This window comes from Aphelocoma coerulescens, chromosome 2 (genome assembly GCF_041296385.1).
Source record: "Aphelocoma coerulescens isolate FSJ_1873_10779 chromosome 2, UR_Acoe_1.0, whole genome shotgun sequence".
NCBI classification, from domain to species: domain Eukaryota; kingdom Metazoa; phylum Chordata; class Aves; order Passeriformes; family Corvidae; genus Aphelocoma; species Aphelocoma coerulescens.
The window spans coordinates 27,201,239-27,227,127 of NC_091015.1; the positions used below are offsets into that span (position 1 = coordinate 27,201,239).

General features: G+C 41.1%; 1 protein-coding gene across 3 annotated transcripts; it reads right to left on the bottom strand.

Annotated features, from left to right (window-relative positions):
• Window positions 1-7,641: 7,641 nt before the first annotated feature.
• LOC138106374 (asparagine synthetase [glutamine-hydrolyzing]) lies at window positions 7,642-25,236 on the bottom strand. Of its 3 annotated transcripts, none has more exons than XM_069006884.1 (12): window positions 25,173-25,236; window positions 23,204-23,486; window positions 19,730-19,967; window positions 18,071-18,256; window positions 17,667-17,768; window positions 15,494-15,621; window positions 14,601-14,727; window positions 13,145-13,251; window positions 12,700-12,800; window positions 10,859-10,940; window positions 10,439-10,594; window positions 7,642-9,122 (listed from the first exon to the last, which is right to left on the bottom strand). In XM_069006884.1, the coding sequence occupies exons 2-12, from the start codon at window positions 23,450-23,452 to the stop codon at window positions 8,913-8,915; spliced, it is 1,686 nt and encodes a 561-aa protein (XP_068862985.1). In that variant the 5' UTR covers window positions 23,453-23,486; window positions 25,173-25,236; the 3' UTR covers window positions 7,642-8,912. The 3 variants fall into 3 exon arrangements, with proteins under 3 accessions (XP_068862985.1, XP_068862986.1, XP_068862987.1); XM_069006885.1 differs by lacking the exon at window positions 25,173-25,236 and adding an exon at window positions 24,965-24,987; XM_069006886.1 differs by lacking the exon at window positions 25,173-25,236 and adding an exon at window positions 23,659-23,676.
• Between the last annotated feature and the right edge of the window lie 653 nt (window positions 25,237-25,889).

The window sequence follows — 25,889 nt, forward strand, 5'->3', positions numbered from 1 at the left end:
CTCCCAACACCTCCCCATACCAATATTTGCCTTCACAGGCATCTTGGGATCCTGGAAACTCAAAGAGGAATTATGTCTTTTATCAGCCCTTAGTCTTTAGCAGTATAGTCTATGGACTATTGAGTATTTCAAAGAGAGTTTTAAATAATTTCTGTGGTCTTTAATCTGCCTTTTAGGGCTCCATCAGCTTTTAAACACTTTTATGGGTTGGACAGCATTGCTTGTAGCCCTGGGCCTCTCGTGCCTTGGATCCCTGGGCAGTGCCCACTCTCCAGCTCCACTGCAGGCTTTGGAGAGGCTTTCACTAAATCCCTCACTGTCTCCACAACAGCCAGCCACAGCTGTGACACAGACTGAGCTGTTTTTGGTGGCAACAGTCTGACATCCATCAGGCTGCATAAGCTAATCAATAACACTGCAGCAAGGGCATCTCTCAGCAAAATGCAAGCAAGCTTTAAATAAAGCAATAAAAATATTTCGAGGAAATAAGCATAGAGAGTAAACCCAGAGTAATGCTGATAATTGTCCCCACTGAGGATGCTACAGGCAGTTTGACATTACAGCCCACCTCCAACATGCTCAGCACCCTTTTTGCCTCTTTTTTCCCCCAGAAATACATCAGTCATCTGCATTGTGAGGTGTGGCTGCTCTTCTGGTAGGCACTGTCTCCCTTACACACAGGCACTCCCCTCCACCCAGACAGGGATGCCGAAGTCAAACTCTCAGAAGCCTGCCTTGCCCAAGAGTGACACAGAGGACCAGCAACTCTACCCGTCATCTCCATCTCTCTGCCGTTGCATGGAGACTGGTTGTCCATGGTGCAGATGCAGCCAAACTTAACCTGGCAAGCCAAAGCCAGAGCCAGAGCCATTGCTCACAAACCCTGCCCATGAACTGGGGAGCTGCAAGGGGGGTCTGGCTCCCCACAACTCACTTCACCTGGAGAGCTCAGGCTCTGCAGCACTTGCCTAACTCTGAGGCCACAAGCAAGTCCTTGTTTCATGTCAGGTATTTTTCAGCATGGTCCTAACCGAAAGAAAAGGAAGGATCTGGAAATGTCTAGGCATGGGCATCTTGCAGGAACCCAGCCTCTAACCATCATGAGCTAGAGCAGAATAACATCAAGAAGTTTTCTGTAAATTAGTAAAGTGATTCTTCAAAATTATGTTTATTCAGAGTATGCCAGTAACAGCTCCTTCAGAGCTACCAATAACCATTATTTAAATGCAAACTTTGTCCTTTAAACTATGTCTCTTAATTGCTTTATCATAGGAGATACTGAACAAGTCCCGGTGCAAACTTTGGTAACGACCAAATGCTCTTCTGATGAGCCCAAGCAGTTCTCTTAGACATAATATTGGACGCTGCACTGACAAACATCTCATGGAGTGACAGGACAAGAGCACACACTGGCTCCTTCCGTGGAGTTGTACTGTGTCAGCATACAGCCACCTGCAGTGCCAGATACAGCCACATGTCCTCCTGTTATCTTCAAAAGACCTTGCTTCCCCTTATAGAAAATATTTGTTACTAGAAGAGTAATGATTTTTTAATTTTTGTTTTTGGTGTTAGCAAGTGAACAAACATCCTTGAACCTACATCCTTCAGGGAAGAAAAAAAGATACTCTGTGCATTATTCTTTTAATATTCTTGATAGGGACTGAAACATTTGTCAGCTGTAGATGCTGTGTGAAATTCATTATGATATTCATTAAAAATTGTCACTGCTCCACTCCTGATAGATCTGATTTCTTTCAGAATAAGCCAGCTCAGAAACTCCTTTTAAAAGAGGTACACAGAGCGTGTGCAAAAAAATCACCTCTTGTTTTCTACATCCATCTCCAAATTAAACAATATTACCACTTACTGCATATGGAAGAAGTGAAATGTGAAGAGACTGTTGGACAACAAAACACTTCATCTGTCATGGTGCTTCATGCTCTCCCAGAAGCCTGGAGGGAGGAAGCCCAGCAAGGTGAGGTGGCTTGGCCAGAAGTAACAACAGTGGCTGTGCTAGAAATGCAATGCACACCATGTACCTAACCAGCAACTTCTGCAATGTGCTAGCTAAGTGCAAAGAACCTTCACAAATTATAAAATATGTTAAATGCTAAGAAAACATTTGAGGGAAAAAAAAAGTGCCTTTTCTGTTTTTTTCTATCTAAACAATTTCCTACATTTTTATTTCAGCAGCATAGCTGTGGAAGAGTTAAAGGATACACCTGCACCAACATAGCATAGAAGCATTTAGGTTGGAAAAGACCCTTAAGATCATAGAGTTGAACCATGTTAACAATGGAGACACCACCCGAAGGCAAGAAAGGGTGGAACTGTGTGAAGTAGGTAAAGACCTGCATAAATTCATGCCTTTTACTTTCAATCAGAGCTAGAGTGCCTCAGCACCAGCACATGTTAATATACCTTCAACACTTTATTTTCATAAACTAGTTAGCATTGAAAACATCTAGCTGAGTAATAGAACACCTTTAATCACAGATATTCAATTTTGGCACATAAAAATGATTTAATTTTCACTGTTATAACACTCAGACAACAATAGCCACACTGTGTTTCTGTGTACCAAAGTATTAAAATTCAAGCAATACCCTCTGGAAGCAAACGTTGCTTGGAGAAGATACACAATAATTACTGAAGGAATATATACATACAGTGTAGTTACTCTTAAGACTACATTTTTAAAAAATTATAGTTCAGTGAATTTTAAAACTGTGGATTTTCATAATACCCAGAAGATATCATAACTATTTTGTGAGACTCGAGCATTTACAGCTTGGATTCCCACAGTGCTAACTCAGCCTGGGCAAAACCTGCACTGTGTGGGCGTGAGTGAGACCAGTCCAGTGCACCACAAACCTCACCAAAATTGTACATAGGCACAAGACAGCACTTCAGAGCAGTTTCTTGAAATACAGCATAATGAATTCTGATGTGTGCAGATGGAAACCTGTTTATCCACAGCACATCTTCCCCACACTTCCTTACCAGCCCAATTCCAGCTCTAGGAAACAATCAAACCTTCCTGTCCTGCCCTCCCAGGCTGCCAAAGGAGTTCCAATTAGTGTCAATTGGGATAATAGCTCTATTTGCATTTTTAAGCTATTATTAGCAAGTTGTCAGTCAGCCAGAAATTTGTATCACTTTGGTATAATGAGTATTTAAATATTTAAGAAGAGAGCGTTCCTTTCTACCACCCCCTCCCTTTTTGTGCTAAAATAATAATGGTTTTAATCAAAAGTAATTTGTATTAATATACATTTTGCCCCAGGTGTTAAAGGCAGTCTTCAAGAGCAGTGGTGAAAGATGTTAAATAATACAGTTTATTAATATAGACAACTACTTCTATCCTTGATAGAAGTAGCAAAAATGGAGTCTGCTTTTGCAACCAGAACAAAACAATCTGACTCTCCTCTTGGCCTCTGCAAGATGATTATGGTTTAGGAATTGAGGTCAGTTCAAATAATTTTATGTACCTAGTATTATAATTTTCTAAAGTACTGTTTTGGACTCAATTGCTCTATCTTCTCCTTGATGAAAATTCATCAATTAAGCACCCTGTACCACGGGAAAAAAAAAAAAAGAAAAAAAGGCAGAGGACCTCTCTCATAACATGCAGAGCATGTCTCAATGTCTGGAGCAGGCAAAAGGCTGTGTGTGTTTCCACATTGCAATTACACCACCAATGGTCACTGGGGGATGTTTTTTCCTGACAGGGCTCAAGTCTAGATGCTCAGGTATACACAATTTATCATCACAGAGTTCACAAAACAACTGGATTGACCATTTACATAAACAGGAAATCTTTCCAAATTTATATTATGTACTTCATTTAATAATGCATACCTATTTTTAAAATAATACTTTCAAGAAAACAAGTGCCTAAACCTCTCTGATGTGCACCTGTAAAACTTCCTAGCAGCCTTGAGAGGTGGGTTCCTGAGGTTCAGCTAGGCCAAGGGCAAGGCCTCATGCTTGGGTCAGAACAATCTCAAGCCTGGGTGGAGAGCAGCCCCAAGGGGAAGGACTTGGGGTGCTGGTGGACAAGCAGCTCACCATGAGCCAGCAATGTACGCTTGGAGCCCAGAAAGTTGATGGTTTCCTGGGCTGCACCAAAAGAGGTGTGGCCGGCACATCAAGGGAGGGGATTCTGCCCCTCTACTCCACTCTGATGAAACCCCACCTGGACTGCTGCATCCCACTCTGGGGCCCTCAGTGCTGGAAGGACATGGAGCAGTTGCAGTGAGTCCAGAGGATGCCACGAAGATGATCAGAGGGCAGGAGTACCTCCCCATGAAGGCAGACAGAGATTTGGGGCTGTTCAGCCTGGAAAAGAGAAGGCTCCGGGGAGGCCTTATAGCACCTTCCAGTACCCAAAGAGAGCCTACAAGAGAGCTGGATAGGGATGTTTTACAAGGATATTTAGTGATAGGACAAGGGGTAATGGCTTTAAATTGAAAGAGAGTAAGTTTAGATTAGATATAAGGAAGAAATTCTTTACTGTGAGGGTGGTGAGACACTGTAACAGGTTGCTCAGAGAAGTTGTGGATGTCTCATCCCTTGAAGTGTTAAAGGCCAGGTTGGATGGGACTTTGAGCAATCCAGTCTACTGAAAGGCATCCCTGTCCATGGCAGAGAGGTTGGAACTACATGATCTTTAAGGTCCCTTTCAGCCCACATTTTTCTATGATTCTATCATAATGTTCTCTTTGTATGACCATCTGAAATTCTGTGATCCACACATTAATCACAAAGAAAAAAGGAAAAACTAAAAACCCGAACAACTTCAGAGGTAAAATTAACTTATTCCCTAGTCCGGTATTGTCTTCCATCTTCCCTAGAACTGACATTTTTTACTTGTTCCAACTCACATTACTGATTTTTAATATAACTAGTTTTGAATTATCTCTAAATTGAATATTGAATGCCTTCAATACTAATGCAATTCAACTGTTAGCTGCTGCCTTAACTGCAGAACCAGCATGAGAAGCTCTGCACAACGTCTTTTGAGCAAGACCAAATTGAAAGCATTTTATTTCATGCTTGGCTTTATCCTTATTCTAATCAAGTACTTATTAAATTCCATTAAGCTCACGCACAAATCCCAATGACAAGCGTTTGTGAAGGAAGATACTAAAAGCAGAAGAGAGCCGGAAGGAGAGCAGGGTGGAGAGCATCTTCCCCAGGGATGAGGAGCTCATTTGCAAGGACGAGCTAAATAGAGGCTGCCATCTGCCGGCTAGAAAAAGAAAATTAGGAAAAAAAATTAAGAAATCATCCCGGAAGCATCTTCTCGATCCGAATTCAAATTTTGACAGACTCTTTGTGTCATGCTGAGAGAAACGTGGCTGCCCGTTGGCTTCTTGGGACACAAAACAGGGGACAGAATCAGCCCTTGACTCTCTTGCATACAAGAAACAAAAGAGTCAGGTGGACTCCAGGGTAGTTAACCTCTTTTGTTGTAGCTCATAGGATGACTGAAAGATCCAAACCTGAGCATAGTGCTGGAAAAAACTGGTTGCCCAGCCAGTTTTCTCTTATTGAAAGAGTTTCCAGGCAACAAAAAGATGGAAAGGGGCACTACAGAGAGGGGTGAGTGAAAGACCACAAACAGGTCTTAGAAAGCAGCTGTTAACGTACCACCTCCCCTAGCTATTAACCCCTACCAACTCGCAGGATAGCACAGCAGCAAAGACCACCTCTCTCTTCATTCTTCTTTGTCCATTTCCTGGGAACAAACTTTGTAAAGAAAAAATTAAAATTACTCTTTTACATTAAAATAAATTGAAATTAGTAAATAAAAATAATTACAATTGTGTGCGTTACCTGCATCCAGAGTCAGGCTCACACAAAACTTTCTAAGACTTTCCTAACTGCAGCCTTTCCATCAACCACAATGTCTATGAAGACACATAAATAAAAAGCAACAGGCCCCAAAGTTCCAAAATGAGGAACTGTGACACTCGTGGTGCAGGTGATGCATGCGCTTTGGCTATCCCATGGAGAGGCACTGAGGAGCACAGTGTAACTCGTTACAGAAATAAGCAGCCTCTCCCACACTGCAGCCACTCTGTCCTTTGACTGTTCAAAAGCCAGCTCAAACACAGGCCTACCTTGTATCAAATCCTCCTTCCACAACTTCTGTTAACGGGAATCGGAAGTTAGGTCTGTATCAGAACAAAGTAAGTCCACCCCTCCAAAGACTCTGATTAAAATAGGCTGCTTTTACACTTTTCTGTGATTTTAAACACAGGTCCAAAAATTTTACATAATTTCAAACCATCCCACACAAAAATCTCTGACCAATGCACTAAGGGTCCCTAAAGTCCTGCCAAGTGTTCCTTGGATCTTACATGCTGGTTTGTACTGGGGAGCTTCTCTAGAGAGCCACTGTCAGGGGCACTGGGATGTGGCACAGTCAATGAGGTTCCACACAACCAACCAATAGGAGGCTGAAACAGCACATAGGCTTCATTAAAAAGATGAAGGGCATGGCCCTCACTGGGCAACCTTAAGCACCTGGCAGGTCTCATACCCTGCTGTGCTCTCTTTGGAACTGTTAATTTCTCCTTCAAAAGGAGGAAAGATTGCTGGGAAAACAAAATTTAATTACTTAATTCAAATTAAAACAAAACCACCCCAAATCAATGAAAAACTCCATACATTCTTTTAGCTACTTTGCAAGAACCCTACAGTCCTGCAAGACAAGCAACTACTCATCTCTGCCTTCCCCATCCCCATCCGACACAATACTCAAACCAATACACTCAAGCTGTCAGAACAGTCCAGCTTAATTTTATTCAAAAGAAACAGAGTGAGAAAAAGAGGCCACCACATCAGGAATAAAGCTGGAGGAAAACTAGACAAGACAGCAGTGCACCCTGGATCTGCATCCTGTTCCCTCCTGTGACAAACAACTACAAACATCTTGTAGCTAGCAGATGATCCAGAGTAGCTGGATGTTTTTGTCTTACATTTTCTTTTTTGTTTTGTCTTTTTTTGCCTCAATTTTTATTTTAAAGGATAAAAAGAGAAAATATAGTATCACGGAAACCAAAAAGGCTGTAGAATTCCATACATGGAGAAGGAATGAACGAGTTTTACACTCAAAAGACCTTTACCCAGGCAGCAAATACCGTATTCTTCCTCTGCACATCAGTAAAAAGCTAAAATAACTGAATCATCAGTCTAGAATATTGCCCTGATATATAAACATCCAATGGATCAGGAATTTTTAAAAATTTAGCTGGATTTCCTTGACTGCTGCAATGTTGCAGCAGAAAGTACATTTGAGCAGTGACCCCAAAATGTGTTTAGCCTATTTTCACTTCAGGCAAATGCTGTTTTCTTACCTCAGTCTTGAAGTTTACAGTGAGTAGTAGATATTATCTTTACAAATCAGTACCTGACCGCATACTCTAAACTCCTCTCTCAAATCAACATATCCATTACTGCTTCAAAGACATCCAAAAAGACAAGCACATGGCCCTTAAGTGAAGAAGGCTGCAGGAACATATTACAGAGAGCTCTCAAGTGCAGCGGTGCCACCGAAAGGTCTCAGTAAAGTTTCTGGGTTACAGACTCAAATGAAGGATTAGAGTGGAGCAACAAACAGACAACCAGTCATTTTATGAAGGTTTTAAATCAGAACAGCTTATATTTTATCTTTTAAATAAAAAATGGCTTTGGTTTCCTAGTCAAGAGGGACAATAAAGCACACTTGTTTTCATAAAGAGCATGATGCTAATCAAGTCAATCTGCGGCACACATACATACTTCTTGACCACCCTTATATTTAAGTTACCTTCACAAAAGTAGCCCCCACAACTAAGCAGTTAATAAAAAGTTGTCTTGGGTAAAAAATCAGGTGTTTTTTTCAGTAGAGTATTAGAAGTTCTTGTGATTTCTGAAGCAGCTTTTCCCCCATTTTTCCAAGCAAGGCGTCTGATGATCCCATTGTTGTCAGCAATGTTTTGTCCAACTGCAGTCTATGGCTGACACGCTCAGTTCACCCACAGTTGGCCACAAGCAGTTCAGCAGCAGCAGTCGACCTTTTCATCATACAGGTGGGAAAACTCTCACAACAAATGAAAAATTTCTTAAAATACTTATTCATGCAATTTCCATCAGACTGATACACTTCACCCAGTTAACACGATTTTTTCAAGAATAATAAATACATTAAAAAATGGAAGTCCTTGAGTTAGAAACAAAGACATAACTTGGCTTCTCTTATCTATTCTGCTCTTTGATAACAGTCTTTTGACTGTTCTTTACAGAACAGACAACTGGTGGCTTCACAGTAACAAAAAAGATTGCCATTCTTTTAATTAACACCCAGCACCACCCCTATTATAAACTACAGTAAGCATCTCTGCATAGCTATGAATATCTAAATACTTTTTGAAAACTAGACCAAGGTTTTCAGGAGTGTGTAGAAGGACATTCAGAATAGAATAATATAGAGACTATCCAAGTCCCACAGACAGGAACACAAATCACTAGATAGCAAGGGTCCAATTCCCCTTTGCTCAGAGAGTCAGCAGCAGTTTGCATCCCTCAGCCTGATTCAAGTCCTCAAAATAGAGCTCACATTAAAATATATTAAATGACTTCAAGGAAAATTAATACCATCAAGGTTACATAAGGAACAGAGCTGTCAAATAAAGTAGTCCCTTGTCCAGAAAGTATTTTCCCATGAATTACAAAGGTTTGGTACAGCAGCATAAGTTTTTAATAGTACACTAACAACAGAAAGCTGTCATTTCCAATAGCATTGTCAAAGTACATCTTAAAGATGATTTAAGCTTTAGGTTTGCATAATTTGTTTGGTTTTCTTAAAGCAGAGTGCACACAAAACGCTTGTAGCACTTTTATTGGGGGATTATTTGAACAGCCTATTCTTGGGTATCCGACTTGTAATGCTTCAATGTGCGTGCAGAAGGATCAGTAGCTTTAACCCATCTTGGCATCCAGTAGTGGGGCAGCCAGCTGCTCCGCCCGCAGTAGTGCTTTTCAAAGATCTGGCGGTAGTAATAACTTTCTTTTGTTTTAGGAGGATTGAAAGGATATTTCTCTGCTGCCTTCTCCAGTAAAAGGTCATCAACCTACAGACATAAGCAAAACTCAAGTTAAGCTGCAAATATCTTCAACTTTTAAAGACACCCAAGGATTCACCCACCACTGAATATCCACAGTTTTGAAAAAAAAAAAAAAAAGTCTATTCTAGAGGCACAGGTTTGACAGGTCAAACCTTTGTCACGGGCTCACTTGATCTTTATGAATATGCAAATGTATTTCCAGTGCTGTTGGTATTTCTCTGCATGACAAGGGAAGCCCATTTCTCTGGGTCACAACCACCTTTGTTAGTGAGGTCATAGACATTTCTTTCCTACCCTTCCTTTGCTGTGAAACAAGTTGAAAAACTTAACACAGTCATTTTGCCCTGTAAGTGGCTTCCTAGGTTGTTTTCATAGCTTGGGGAACAGGTGACTTTGTATAACCACACTCTTAGCAACAAAAGACCTGGGATGCAGATGCAAAGACACCTGCAGTTGCTAAGTTGGCTGAGAAAGGGAGGATGAATAGTTGCACCAGTTGAGGCAATTTCAATGAGCAGCTTCCACTGCCAACATGCTGCCTAACTTTTCATGTCTGTGAAATAGATCTGCTGCTCCTACAGCAATACAGGCTCAGAGCAGGCAGCACAACACTTTTGCCTGACCCAACTACTTTCTTGCCTGAGGAAGCACAGAAAGAAAATGGGGAACACAGAGCTGGTGGTAGGACAGACAAGCTGCCATCAACAGGCTTGACTACACATATTTCCATGTTATGGAGCTTTGCTGTAAATAGGGTGTTATTCCTTCCTCTCCATGATTAAACTACCTCTACACTCCAGAGAGGATTATCCCTTGTACAGAGTCAAAATGCTGTAAGTCTTCACTGGTTAACAACGCACGCAGAGGCTTTAAAAAGCAAAAGGGCTTAGCTAGGGATGGCTTTGAAAAACTAATGACGCAAACGAGAAAGTACATTATAAAGTCATTATGTTGTTACTCAGCTGCAGAGTAAGTTCATGCGAGTGCCTTCAGCTGAAGCAGCTGCTTTGCCCGTAACACAGAAATTGTGTTTGTTGATGCACAATCTAATTTGCAATCCAGAAACTTAAATGATGTTCATTTCCTCACACAGTCATTTCTGGCAGGGTCTAACGTTTCTTTGTAACTAGGATCACGAATGCCTTTGACCAACTCAGATATCTAGAAGCACACTGATTAAGATTTATCTTACTCCTCCACCAGGAAGCTCAAGTTAACTGTTATACCCAGCTTTATTCTCTCAACTAAGCATGTGAGCTGCCTCCCATTGGCAACCATATCTAACAGACCTAAGTGAGAAAGGAAAAAAAGTGTTATTGTACCTGTTGATCAATATAGTCCTGAAGAATCGAAAACCAGGATTTCTTTACTGACGCTATACCATCACTGAAAGCTTCCTTGGGTCTCCAGAGAATTTCTTTGGGAAGTAAATTGGAATCTTCAAACGACAATCTTAAAAGGTATTTTTCAATTCCATTCTGTTTCCAGAGCAAAAAACAATGTCATGAGTCTCAGGAATTGTAATGCAAAGATCTGGATTTAAACACTTATGAAATAGTTTCCCTTCAGAAGTTTTGCTCAGAAAAGGGTTCCCAGTAGCCCAACAATTCAGTAAGTACTTTAAAGCATGCTTGATTTTGGGTGGAGGACTTAACCATCGAATTCAGCAATCTGGTCATGCTTAGAACATGTATCAGTGAATTTGTAAACTTTCACTTGGATCCAACCCTAGTTTCACGCACCTTTGGGATTCGCAGTTCTGCTGGCAGAGATAAATAATAAGAAGTAAACCGATGATCCAAAAATGGGACTCTCAGTTCAAGACTAAGTAGGGGGAATAAATAGAAAAGATACTGAATTAATCCAACAAGTCATCTACTTACAAATTCCACAGCAGCTAAGCTTTCCCAGTCTTTCACATAAACACCAGGTTCTGCTTTTACTTAGAAGAAATTTCACTTGCATATTTACGACTACCAGATTCTAATTCACCGATTTGTAAAGTGTATGGTCTACACAGATTGAAGACTATGATGTTTTATAAAGCCATATGCTGGGCAATTTATAGTACCCTGAATTTACAGACTACAGTCCTACAGGATCTGCAACAACCATTGCAACACGTATGCAAAAGCACATTTTAAAAAATCCTCTCAGAGTCACTCACTAGGAGTGCATCAGCATTTGTAAATATATCACAGAACCAAGCAAGGACTTCTGCTGTCATTTCTGAAATTCACGTTTGTGTTTTCAAGAAACAACAAAAAGGAGCCCTACAGCATTCACACTAGTTCTCTCCTATACCAGTGGCAGATACACACATACAAAGCCTTCCCACTTTTGTATACCACAGCTTCTAAGGACACAGAAGACAACAAAAAAATGACAGTAACTGCATCTTCAGCAGAAATGCTGTCCAGCTTCACAAGTGAAAGGAGATGTTATACTGCACCCTAGTAATTTCATTGTCTCTTTAGTTTCTACTGTGATAAAAAGCTTCAGCTACATCAAGTAATACCCACCTTACCAAAAAAACCCCAAATGAACCCAATACTGAGTATTCAGTAATCAGATACTGAGGGCTCCATTTCTTCATATACTGACAAGATTTGCACTGCAAGTCTTTCCTTATAGTTATTCTTGTTCCTAACTGATAATGGTAGTTTCATCCTTTCCTCTCTACTCTTAGTTCCTCTTCCTTTTCTCCAAAAATCTGAACTCCTTAAATTCTGTTTTAATTTGTTAATGAGGGTTCTTTCTTCCTAGCAGTGCTGTGCAGCAGGGACCAAAGAAAAACAAAAGCAGCCAGCATGTGATATTAAACAGCCTTTCAAGTGTGGCACGAAACAAATTATGAGACAAATGGCAGTTCTCCAGCACTTTCCCCAACTTTTTAATAGGAAAGAGAAACATAAGAAAATTGTAAAAAGCTGGGCAAGTCATTTAGTGGTGGGATCAATATACAACAAAAGCTTCCCAATATCTAAGTCGTTTGCTTTGCCAAAGGTACCATCTTTTTCTTATCTATAGACAGCTTTCCAACATTATTCTCGGTTAAATTAATCTATTTTTTTTAGTAAAATGCTTCTGTTTAGTAAAATAATACTATTTTCTACAGCATTCAGTTTGGAGATTCTTTAAGGTATCAGTTACACAGATTGTATACTGATACCTCTTTATTACAGTCAGCTATCTGACTAATGCACATAACTTTTCTCTTTTCAGTATGTTGTTTTAGTACTGATGATCATCGGATTCAAGATTCCTCTTTGTCTAAACCTCCAAAGACCCCAAAGTCAAATACAAGTTTGCCTTCCCTCCTTAACTCTGAATATTTGTATTTCTAATTCACTGCTTCTGTAAAGACCAGTACAGTCCCAGACAAAAAAAGTATTTCAGTTGGCAACACAGTGGGCCCTATAGTCACAGATCAGATTAAATCTGGCAGTGTGCTTTACTGTTGCTCAAATTCCTTCAGGCTACAACTTCATGTTGGTATACAAATCCTCAGCAATCTTTTCCTGCCTAATCTTCTTTTGCTTTTAAGTTATGAGTGCTCAGCATCCAAGGGAATACATTTTACCCATGTGCTGCAGTAGTTCTGTCTGCACGAAGTACATCAAACAGGTAGAGCTCTTTCAGAAGCCTCTCACTCTCTTCTGCAGCTTCCTCGGGAGACGGCGCCTGAAAAGAAGCACAGCATGGAGCACACAGGTGGAACACAGCTGCACTGAGGGAACCATTGCTGGCTGCCCTACATTTGAATTGTAGCGACCACCAAGTGATCTCAAACTCAGCAAAAACTACATACTAACAGTCTCAGGAATTGCTGAAGATTAAGAAAGCTATTTTTTAGGTGATTATGATGTCTGAGATGATCCCCTGGATTTTAAGCCACCCCAGAAGAAAAACTCAACAAATATACAGTTGTGACAACTCTCAAACATCACATCTTGAAATCTCAGAGATGTTCTGTTGAAAGGCAGAACAAGCAGCTCAACGGCATTCTCTATAGTGAATGTACTTACCTTATGGAAATATATATATCCTTGCGTCAGCTCATCTGATCCTTCTCCTGAAAAAATGACCACACTGTCTGTTTTCTTCCGAATATATTTGGAGACAAGATACATACCTTAAAAAAAAAAGGATAAAGTTATTGAAGTACATCTACATACATGATGCTATATACAGCTAGTAGTTTTAAATTTAGCATTTTAGAAATTTGTCTCCTACACTACTTTCTTCTGTAGCAAACAACTAATGCAAAGTAGCATCTCATTTTTACTCAAAGCAACCAACAGCCACACTAAGTTGGTGCTGCAAATATACCTCAACTGTGTATTTACACTTGGCCCTCAAATATACCAGAAAGATGTGTCTACTTATGATCCTGGGAACACTGGAGGATTCCCGTGGGAACACACACAGGAGTTGTTCTGACCCAGTATGAAATTAAGCGTATTAATTCCAGCACAGTGCCGAAGAACCTTTCTAGCCTTGGAGAAAAGCAAAAGTTGATGTTTAACTCTCTGCCACAGAATTGAACTGGATGAAGCCCTTTTTTCAAATTTTTTTGTAAAGATTTATTTATTAAACAGAATTATGCCTTCCACTCAATGCATCTCTCTGAATGGCACGCTTTTGTAACAAAAGTATTACAAATCTAATGAAAAGGATCTAGTTCATTATTTCTTATACTAAGCAGCAAATCACAAATTAAAAATGACAGAAAAAGTTTGCTCTAATTTTTAAAGAAACGCATTCATTATTTTACATTGCTAAATCCCATCTTCATGGACAAAATTCCACACAGGGAGTTCAGTTTTGAAAATTGTGCTGCCTATTTGGCTTCATAACTCTTTTGTGACGTTTTAGGATGACACAAGATTAACTGGGTAAAATGCTGTAGCTTGCATTACGCAAAAGGCCCCACTGGATTAGGGGTTTTTCCCTCTTATCAGGCTGGCATCACTTTGTTAGAAGCTGCTGATGACTTCCTTCACTTCTTGGAATCAAACATACATTACAAGAACCTGTGTTACTAAACCTATGTTACTAAAGAGCAATAATAAATACTTCATGTTAGTATTAAAAATATGCAAGGAAAGGGTAACTATGTTATGCTATCATAATATTCAATACCTCAGAACACCTGTGAATTTCTCCCTTCCTCCAAGGTTCATACTTACTAGAGCAGAAAACTTAGACCTGTAGATCTAATGTTTCTTCTTTATGTAACTCATTGTTTTTCATCTCAAAGCTTCAAGAACGGTTCTTGACAGTTGTTTTGTGCAGTCAGGGACTTGCAAATAACTGCTTTTGCCTCAGTGTGGTATCACAGATCAGACTGGGGAGCAGAACTTTGGAGTCCCAGTCCCCAGGTTCTGTGCCAGCTAAAGGATCTACCAGATGAACATGTCGGTTTGCATAAAATTTTATTTGGGTGATATAAACCAAAGATTGCCATTAAAAAAACCTTACCAATAGAAGCTCTTATTGTTGTTATATCGTAGGTTTCCAATGAGAAGATAACCTCCTCTATTGCCTGAATCCCCTCTTCAGTACTAAGTATTACTTCATGATGTTCACTGCCTATATGTGCTGCCACCTGTTTGCAAAAAGTCAAAACAATGCATCGCTTTTCAACTAAAACATTTTATAAACATACATTGTGTTTAAAGAAAACATTTATTGAAAGCACCAGCTCCCTTCTGCTACAGTGAAAATTATTACATTAGACCAAGAAAAGACATTACTTAGCAGCTCTTTGACTTGCAGTGATGTGTTCACCAGAGAGAACATCGTCTCCTTAATTACAGTGTTCAATCATGATTGCAACAGACCATCCAGCTGCTTGCCTAAAACATTAACAGAATCTGTAGAGACTCTAAATATTCCAGATATCTGCCCTTAAAGGAAAAAGCAGCACAAAAGTAATGAAAGCCTGCACAGTACCCCAGATGCCAAATGGTTTGTACCAAGCTGTTAATTCAGCAAACTGATAATTAACTTACAATACTTAACATATATACAAATGCCTTAGTATAGGAACCCCAGCATGGAGATCTACCCTAAAACCCAGAGGGAGAACTGAGACAAGTCCAAAGTACAATCCTTTTGGCAACAATGCAACAGGGACTCCATCATGAAAGTCTTCCAAATGCAAGAGAAAACAGGTAAGGTTCCAGCTGCTTCTTTTGTAAGATTAAGCAGCAAATGTTGTACCAAATGACTTACTGCAAACTGATCTACATCACGGCAATAAAGGAATATGCAGTGTTACTATTAATGCCATACCATGAAGTTAGCACCATTAATATACACTGTTTAGCATTCAGTAGCTCAGAACAAACTGAAAGCAAGGCTTAAGGTACCTTCCTGGCAGCAAGTAAGTCAGGACTGTTTTCCATTCCAATTGCAAAGGTTTGTAATGGATAATTAATGTTGATTTCTTTCATCAGTTTCAGAAGAACGGCTGCAACCAAACTGGAATCTAAGCCCCCTGCCAACAAAACAAATCATCTGATTAGGTGTTTGAATGATGTCTTGCTTTCCCCTTAAGGAATCTAGATACTGGAATCCTGTAAGTGGGCTTAATTAAGCTGTGTGAAGGTACTTCTCATACAAGTGCACATTTACCTCTGCTTAATAAAAGAATCAGGCAACTATGATGGAACATCTTCAGTAACAGTTGTTTTGTTTGGTGTCAGAAGCATCAGTGGAACTCCTTCTTTAAGATGAACAGAAAGTGTACTAAACACATTGTACCACTTGAGATTATGCCCCTTCTCAGCTCTGCTAAAATGGGATTTATTCTTCATTTCAAAACCACGCCCCATCTTCCTCTCACCTACACATTTGATAGCCTACTGATAGGACTATGGATTTTTTTTGTTTGCAGTAAGTAAAAGAACAGAATTAAGTAAAAGAACAAAACGCTTAGTGTAAGGGTTCCACTCTTCTCCAATCATTCTTTTTTTCCCTCCTCTTCTTTCTAGAGGAGAGTAAAAGGATTTGAACAGTTTGGAGAACAAGCGAAAAATAAAACTAAGAGATGCACAAGCTCTGTAGATGTACTCTAAGGATCCACCTTCTTATTAACATGAGCTAGTTCTGCTAATTCTTGGCTAGTTCTACTTGCTGTTCTCCTACAAAGTACTGAGCAAAACACAGTACCCGTTTGCCCACATCTGCCTGCAGTTCTGATAAGCATTAGGCAAAACCCTCTTCTCTTTGTTTCCTATAGCCTGCATGTGTTTCTTCAGCTAAGTGCATTAGCATCAATTCCCACCCTGATCCCCTTTGTGGACATGCTATCTTGTAAAAAAAATATTTCCTGTCGAAATTACACGCAAATTCTAGAAAAGGAGAGCACAGAAAACAGAGTGCTCAGGATGAGGAAATCAGGAAAATGAAAACCTGAGTTTTCACTGTGAAGTTGAAGAACTCCCTCTGTGATTGGAAACAAAAGCAATTCTCTGTGATGTTCCAAGCATACTCAAAATTTTGAAGCACTGAGATACTCTGGTATTATTTATACCAGCACGGGCACTTAGTTTTGTTGCTTCCTCCATGTGCATCTGAGGAGCTGGTGACTGCCTTCTAATTTGATATTTGAAATTTGGGGTTTAAACAAGCTTTTTTACTGAAACTGAGATCTTCCAACTCTGTGTATCTTCCTGTTTAATTTACCTTCTTCCTACTTTTTATGATTGCATAGTAAAGAAATGGTCTGGCAGTATCTCCTGGCCAGTTCTCTCATTCAGATGCACATTTAATAGGGTTCATGACAAATGAGTGTAATTACTGTTGCTCAGTGAATGCATGAAAAGTATTTCAGAACTCTAGCCACAAGTACCAAGTGCTACACAAACACAGGAAATAAGGTGTCAGACCCATGGTTACAGAGCCTTACTTCTGTGAAGCACCTCTGTAACACTCAACCATCAGACCACAACAGTGATCAGCTAAGTCAGTGAACAACTTCCTGTGCCACAAGCTATTACCTTATCTGCAAAAGAGTGTAGCAAATAATTTTGGTCCAGATGGTCTCCTGTAATACGGTAAATTAAGGAAGTTTAGGATGAAGACTAAAGCAAAGGTGGCAAGTAAGAATTTCACTTCCTCCTGCTTCTGAAACATGCCAAGGCTTTCTTCTAGGTTCAATCTGCACAAAGTGAATGTAATAATTACATTTTCTTTTTAGACACCAACCTAACTCTAAATCTCATGTATTTAAGAATACATTGAGTGATTTTCAATAGGAATACTATATTTATTTGCCTTCTTTTAAAATGCTCAGTGTCTCAATAAGCCAAGATCCCAGCCCAGAGTAAACTTTAAAAGCATAAGACTTTCAAGATACTTATAAATTGGAAAACTTTATTCCAAACTAACAAGTTCTCTGTTGCCTGTTCTAAATGCAAATGAAGATTCAGATCACTTCAGGTACATCGCAGCAGAACAGCCAATATATTTTCCTTTAACTAGTAGAGGATGGGGAAAAGAGAGAGAAGGTACACAATCATTGTGGTTCTTGCTACTTACCTGACAGAAGACAACCAATCCTTCTGTGAGCCATCAAACGTTTTCTAACAGCATTTTCAAATAGAATCCGGATGTTGCTTTTCACTGTTTCAAGGTCAAAACCTGCTCAAAAAAGAAAAGAGAAGGGCAAAAAATGTCCAAAAAGTGTTCCTTAGACTTTGTGGGATGATGCTAACTAGGAAACAAAGATATTTGTCTGAATCTCCTTTGATAACAGGGACACTCAAGTCCATCTTTGTACATGACTGCCTACAAAAACAATTCAAAAGTCCCTACATTTTAAAGGTTCTTCCAGGTTGTTTTCTTTCTTAAATGGTACTTTTTAAACCAATCAAAGCAAATTTTACATTCAAAGACTATGATTTTTTCACTTTTAAATAAGAGTAAAATCTTTGCTGTACTACCTGAAGGCAGAGCTTCCACTGTATCACATGCAACATGGAGTGGTTCATCTTTGCAGCTATGAAATTTTACTAATTCCACTGATGCAACCTTGCCAGAGGGCTTTAAATCCAACACTTCATAATGACCCGGAAGAAATGGTTCCACTTTAGAACATAAGGATGTTGAATGCTTTAAGTTGATAAGTCCTACACATAAAATGGGAAAAAAGAAAAATGTCAGAGTTTTTGACTTAAAATGGTTAAATTATACCTCACTCAACAGCCTCTCTATTAAAGCTATATACAAATATTTTCTCTGGATCCTAAACCTGGTATTAAAAAAATATCCTTTTGAGTCACCATCAGTCCTGGCTAGAGCATGATTCTGCTTCTGGCAGGATGTACACATAGATCTGAGCCATCTCAAGCTGAGGCAGATAGAAGAGAAAGTAAACCAGCAAGTTTTACTAATTGGCAAGTAGCAATTTATCCCTGTGGGCACTAGGAAGAGCACTTTTCTAACTGACTACATGATGTCCAGGTCAAGGTATAATATGCTTAGGAGAATTTAAATGACAATTATAAACTAATTTTGCATTTAAAATTAAGTGTAGTCAAGCTAACAAGGGGTTTGCAATACAACATCATTGTAATGACTGCTTAATTGACATCTATTTAGTGATTTCAAAACTCCTCAGTTCTCAACTGATCTACTCCACTGCTATTGAATGCCAGGTATCAGACTTGTAGCCAAACCTCATTTCCATTCCCCATGTGAAAAAGGATATTTTGTACCTGCTGGTCACCTGGATGCCCCTTGAGGGACAGAATTGTTGTTAGAGAGAATTTGTTAGAATTTGTTGTTAGTGAATTACTGACCAGTAATTCACTGTGATTGTTATAGGACACAGTCTCCAAAACATTCACTTCCCTTCTTCCTTCCCAAGCAACAGAAATGGTGCAGCTTTTAGTATTACTACATAGTACTACTATTAGAAGAGTCAACCTACATTGGAGTCTGGTAATAAAATAGACAGACAATAAATGGGAGAGAAATAATCATAAAAGTCAATTTTAGCCAAAGTGCCTTTTAGGCACTCCCTTTTGACACTGTTTGGATTTGTTTATGATAGTGCCAAGACTAGAGATAATTACTTTAAAAGAGAACACAGTGATGTGTCATCTCAAACAAAAAAAATGATCATCAAATAAAGTATGTGATTCTGGTGAATTACCCAATGCTGCAGTAAATTTCAGGAGGGTTTCAAAATTCCTGGCTTTTACAGATTAGCAGTTCTCTGGCATAATTACTTAGTTCACTACATAACACCAAGACCAAAGTCTAATATAATTTATTGTAGCATAAGTCTAGTCTAAGTCAACAGACTATGTTTAACTCTGGCCTAACATACAACATCTTGAATTCAATACTGCTATGACTCCAGAACACAAAGAATTCTCGTTAAATAAGCAAGTTACTTTAGAGATATTAAGGACAATTAAACATATTGGATGTCTTATTTTAATGATGTGTAGCTCTTATACTACTAAGTATAGCTCATCTATTACTGAACTTACAGTTCATTTTCTCTTCACACCAAGAAGAAAAGCCCGACAAAGAAGTTTGTCTCCAACAGCAATACCTAAGATTACTTAGGCACTAAACACAATTGGCTTTACCTTTTGCCTCAGAACAGACACCCAAAAATCCATCATCAGTCAGCACCTTAAACAGTGGCCTGACTCCATAGGTATCTCTCGCCAGAAACACTTTTCTATTTGCAGTGTCCAGAAGGATGAAAGCAAATACACCATCTAGCATGGATGCTGTTTGTTCTATTCCTCCTCTGTTGTATAGATGAAGGATAACCTCACCATCCACTAATGTTTGAAAGTCAAATCCAAACTGCTTCTGCAGCTAAGAAAAAAATATAAAGAAAACCATAAATAAGCATTTGCAAACATTGGCTGCTTAGTAATTGTTTCATATGAATAATCTTGTATGTCAAATCACAGTTTAGAAGTTATATAAATATTTCTGTCAAAGAAGGAAAGCTTTTGTATTCAAAGCTGTACTGGGTTTGTGTGGCCAAACTTTGGTAGTGGAGGGACTACAAGGGTGGCTTCTGTGAGAAGCTGCCAGAAGTGTTCCCCACATCTGGCAGAGTCAATGTCAGGCGGCTTCAGGACAGACCCATCGCTGGCCAAGGCCCAGCCAATCAGGAATGATAGTAATGCTTCTGTGATAACATATTTAAGAAGGAAAAGTTACTGTGCAGATGCAATTGCAGCCAGAGAAGAGCGGGGTGAGGCTATGTGGAGAGGAAAAGCCCTGCAGACAACCAAGGTCTGTGGAGAAGGAGGAGCAGGAGGTGCTCCAGGTGCCAGAGCTGGGATTCCCCTGCAGCCTGTGGTGCAGCCCACGGTGAAGCAGCTGTGCCCCTGCAGCCCATGGAGGATCAGAGGGATGCAGAGATCCACCCACAGCCTGTGGAGGAGCCCCATGCCAGAGCAGGTGGATGCCTGAGAGGGGGCTGTGAACCCATGGGAGACCCATGCTGGAACAGGGTCCTGGCAGGGACCTGCCAACCTGCGGAGAGAGGAGCCCATGCTGGAGCAAGTCTCCTGGTAGGGCTTGTGACCCTGTGAGGAACCCATCCTGGAGCAGGCTGTGCCTGAAGGACAAGCACCCCATGGAAGAGTGACCTACACTGAAGCAGTCTGTGGAGAACTGTTGCTGTGGGACAGACTCAAGCTGAAGAAGTTTGTGGAGGACTGTCTCCTGTGGGAGGGACCCCACAGTGGAGCAGGGGAAGAAATCTCCTTCAGCAGTGGCAGAGCATCATGTGATAAACTGACCATAACCCCCATTTTCTGTTTTCCTGCTGAGGAGGAAAAGATAGAGCTCAGGAAGGCAGAAGAGGTGGAGCGAAGGGTTTGTTTTAAAGGTTTGTTTTATTTCTCATTATCCTACTCTGATTTTGTTGGTAATAAATTCAATTTAATTTAATTTCCCCAAGTTCAGTCTGTTTTACCCATGACAGTATTTGGTGAGTGATCTCCCCCAGTCCCTAACTCATGAAACTTAAGTTGTATTTTCTCTCCCCTGTCCACTTGTTGGAGGAAAGCTTTGGTGGGTACCGGGCATCCAGTCAGGGGCAACCCACTACAAAAATTTTACTCAGGATCATCTCTTAGGCAATGAGACTGACACTGCAGTCTTAAGCAATTCAAATTAAGGCAAGTTTTCAGGGAAATACTTCTGTCTGAGGATGTCAAACTGCACTAGCCAGAAGTGCAGAAGCACTGGTCTTCAGAAGCACTAGCACTGTTTAAAAAAAAACCCCGAACTCAAAACACATAGACACATGCAACATCTCTGCAGAGTAAAGTACTTTGGAAATAATCTTTGGTTTACTTATGCAGTCACTGCAATTCCTCAGTGTTTTTTTATGCAGAGAATTTCCTTCTGCCTAATCTTCCTCCATTCCTCAAACTAGCTCCTTCACTCTGCCTGTGCATATAAAATGGGGGAGGAAGAAATTAGCCATCAGACTTAAGTCAGACCAACTATTCTTCATGTTCTTCTGGTGCTACTCTTAAAAGTCCTTTCAATACATACAAAACAGAGGGAAAGAGAGGGTTTCATTAAAACTAACAAGCCAAGAAACCTCACAAAAACAATGCTTTAACATTTTAAGTTCTTTGGTTTTAATTGTTACTTATGGGGCAGTCTTAGATCAAATTGAGTCAATGTTAAAATAAGTAAGTCATTACCCTAAGGAAGGCACCTGTTTTACCAACGATCCTTTCCTAGGTAAAGGATTTCAGCCACAAGCTTGAAAGAAAAATCTCATTATAAAGAAAGAGGGTACATAATGTAGTGACAACAACCAAACAAATTCCTGTAGAATTTAAGTGTTGCACAATTAAGGTACCCTTAGGACGGTGCATAGCATGACTGAGAGTAATTCTTACTGCTTTCAACAGCAGAAAAACCACAATGCAAAACACTGCAAGTAATACAGACTGTTGGTACAATACATTTCACATGTACTGCAGGGCAAAGTCTCACCCTTCAAACAGCCAAATACTTGAACACTGGGGAAAAAAATATAATCTCCTTCCTATTCAGTCAAATTCCCAATGACGTTACTGATGTCACTGATGTGACCGACTGCAGCCTGACTTGTCTTAAAAAATGTGACGTTAGAAATGTTGTAACATTAGTATTAGAAATGCTATAATATCTCAGATTATTCATACGTTTCTGATGATACCACACAGTATATGATACATTTTACACATTCATTCAGCATGATTCAGAAGCAGACACAGTTTTAAGCTGCTTTATACATCAAATTTGGATGATCTGAATCATCTTGCCAAGTAACACAGGCAGTATGGACATCTCAGCACAGGGACGGAAGAACACTGACAGTGTTCAGCAACAGCATCACATCCATCAGGGACATTTAGAAACTTCAGGAACTAAACAGAGTTGCTGCTTGTTTTGTGCCTAAGAGACTTAGGTGGCTCTCAAAAACCCCACAAAAAATCTGACTTCTTCTGCAGACACCTAAGGACTTTTGTGGCACACTGGAAACATCTCCCTAAGCTTATTCTTTTATATAAATACGTAAGCATGCATACTATGCATCACTATATCTTAAGTGACATATCCCATCTAGATTGAGATGCAATAATAAGAATGCAATACCCAACAACTTGGGAGAATGACAACCCAAAACAACTGAAGAGCAAGACAGTCTGAAAGCATTAGTATTATGAAAAGAGAAGAAGGGGAGAAAGAGGCTTGGAATTCTCCTCCCCAAGAGACAATGAAGAATGTGTCTTAACTTTCAACTGAACAAACCTGAAGATGCAAATATTTACTGCCCTTCTTATCAACTGAAAAGCGATTTCTCAGTATTAAAGATTAGGTATGTTGCTAAATAAGCTACCAGATTCATAACTCATTGAGACAATTTACTTCCTTTTAAATACTAGTTCTTTGCTAACTTTCAAATTTTTTTCTGATATTCTTGTCCAACACATTTTAAAGACATTCTGAATATCCACTAGTCTTGAAATTGAAAAAAAAAAAAAGAAATAAATTTTTTTTAATTGCCTTATTATGTATACAACACTTACCTGTTTGAAATTGTAGATTTCTCCATTGTAACACAGCCACAGGTATGGGAATTTCTTCACACGGATAGGCTGCATACCATATAACTGATCAACAACTGCCAGGCGGTGGAAACCAAAACAGCAGTTGGTGAAACCATTGACGTTCTCAAAACGAAATGCATCAGGACCTCTATGTGCTATCTTCATGGCACTTAGACACTGCACAGAAAGGCACTCATCGCTCCCAAACAGGGCCCAGATACCACACATTGTGAGGCTCTTGTTCTACCTGCAAGCGGAGAACCTGTTCAATAGAGATATAAACACTGTAAGCAAGAGCTGACACTGTGTATTGGGTCTGGCTGGGAGGGAGTTCATTTTCCCCTCAGCAGCCCTCATAGTGCTGTGTTTTGTATTGGTGTCACAGCACTGTTTTGGCTACTGCTGAGCAGTGCTTGCACAGCATCAATGCAAACCAACATTTCCCCCTCATCAAAAGGGGCAGGCAGGAGGCAAGCAGGATCTTGGGAAGCAACATAGCCAGGACAGCTGGTCCAAACTATCCAAAGGGATATTCCATATCTGATGTCTGCCCAGATAAAAAATCTAAGGGAAAGGAGGATAAAGGGGGAGCAATTACTACATGTGCTGAAGCCCTGCTTCCCAGAAAGTGGCTGGACATCACTTGCTGATGGGAATGAGAGAATAAAATCTTTCTTTTTCCCTTTGCTTGTGCATGATCCTCACTTTTCCTTAAGTAAACTGCCTTTATCTCAACCCATAATGTTTTTTATTTTTCATTATATTTTCTTGTCCCTTACCCCATCCTGCTGAAGAGGGAGTGATAGAGTGGTTTGGTGACCTGGCATCCAGCCAAGGTCAATCCACCACACACCTAAAAACCACAGATAACAGATGTAGGCTATTAATCACTTAACCTTCAAGAGGCCTGATCAAAAGAATAGCAGACTTTACTAACACGAAGTAAAGCCTGGCTTGCTCAAAGTATGATAAGCAAATCTCAGCCAGCAAGAAATTAGGTTTCAATTTTACCTTTAGATACAGCAAGGCTGTCTATGACTTTTTTTTTTAATAGAGCACAAATAGAACAAATCATTACTGGTCATAGAGTATGATCCGTTGAAGTAACATCATCTGAGCAGAAACATTAACCGTCCTTTCAGTTTGTCGCTTTTACATACAAAGGGGGTTTATAACAAAGAGGGAGGCTCTTTAGCAAGACCTGTAGTGACAGGACAAGGGGGAACTGTTTCGAACCAAAGGAGCATAGTTTTAGACTGGAGCTCCCTATCAGCAGCGTGGCAGGCCCAGATGGCAAAGCTGTGGAGGGAGCAGGGCTGTTGCAGTAGCTCCCCCTAGCACGCTGCTGCAGCCCCGGTGCCTCTGGAGATACACACCGGCCTTGTAGCTCTCTGAACCCTGACCCTAACAGGGCAGCTGGGCTGAAGCTGGGGAGCTCCAAATCAAGTGATATCGCTGGAGACATCAGCCCAACGCGGCCATTAGGGTTAAGGTTCAAGGAGCCACAAAGCCTACAGCTACAGGGACCCTGGGGATGCAAAAGGCGTGCCAAGGGGAGCGCGGCACTGCAACAACACTGCTCCCCCTCCACATCTTTCCTATCTGGACAAGCGATGGCGCTGCGGACCTCAGCCTCACCACATGGAGCTGGGCTTTCCCACCATCTGGAACGTCCTCCTGGTAACCCACCGTCCCCGGGCGACAGCGGACACCCAGGGCAGGTTCCCTCCGCGCGCGTACCCGGTCCCGTCGGGCCCCTCCACACGGCCGCCCCCTCCTCCAGCGGCTGCCGCGCATCCCGGGCCCGCCGCCTCCTCGCCAGCCGGCGGCAGGAGGCCGAGTACTGCGGCAGCTCCCCCGGAGGCCCCCGACAGCAGCCCCTCCGGCCGGCCCTGCCCGGCGCGGCCCCGGACCGCGCCCCCGGACCGCGCCCGCCCCGCTGCCATACCCGCTGCTGGCCGCCGGCGCACGAAGAGCCGCCGTCCGTGCCGCGGCGGAGGATGGAGGAGGCGGCTCCCGCCAGCTCCGGCTCCGCCCCCGCCGCCAGCTGCTGTTGAAACACGCCGCGAAGTTTCATCATGCGCCTCCCCGTCCTGCTGTGCCTGCTGGCGGGGCGGGGGGAAGTACGGTCTGGGCCCACACCCGTGGCCGTATCTCCCTCTGCAGCCGCCCCGCGGCAGGGCAGGCGCTCGCAGGCCGAGCAGTGCCGGCTCCCCGGGCCGCTGTGAGGGGAAGCGTACAGCGGCAGGCACCGCTGGGCGCTCTGGGTATTGCGGGCTCAGGCGGGCGATTTGTAGCTGTGAGAAATCCTGTCCCTGCAGGTCTACTCCGAGGCGTGCCTTGTGTGGTGTCCAGCGAGAAGAGCTATGGCACTGCCTTAAAGCTCCTTTATTTGGTTTGAGAGGGGTGAGTGCATGCGAAGCTCACACCTTTGGAAGCATTTGCCGAGGATGTATGATTTTTCTGTGCAAAACTAAGTTCTGAATCATAGACACGATGGGTAAAACAGGATTTAGTGGTTTGGTGAAAAATACTCATTACTGTTTATCTTCTGTGAGATAAGAATTAGGAGAAACGCAAAGCAGACACCAAACTTGAGAGAATATAAAGAAGTTTATTAACAGACCTAGAAGAGGGAAAAAAAAAATTATACCATACCTTCAGA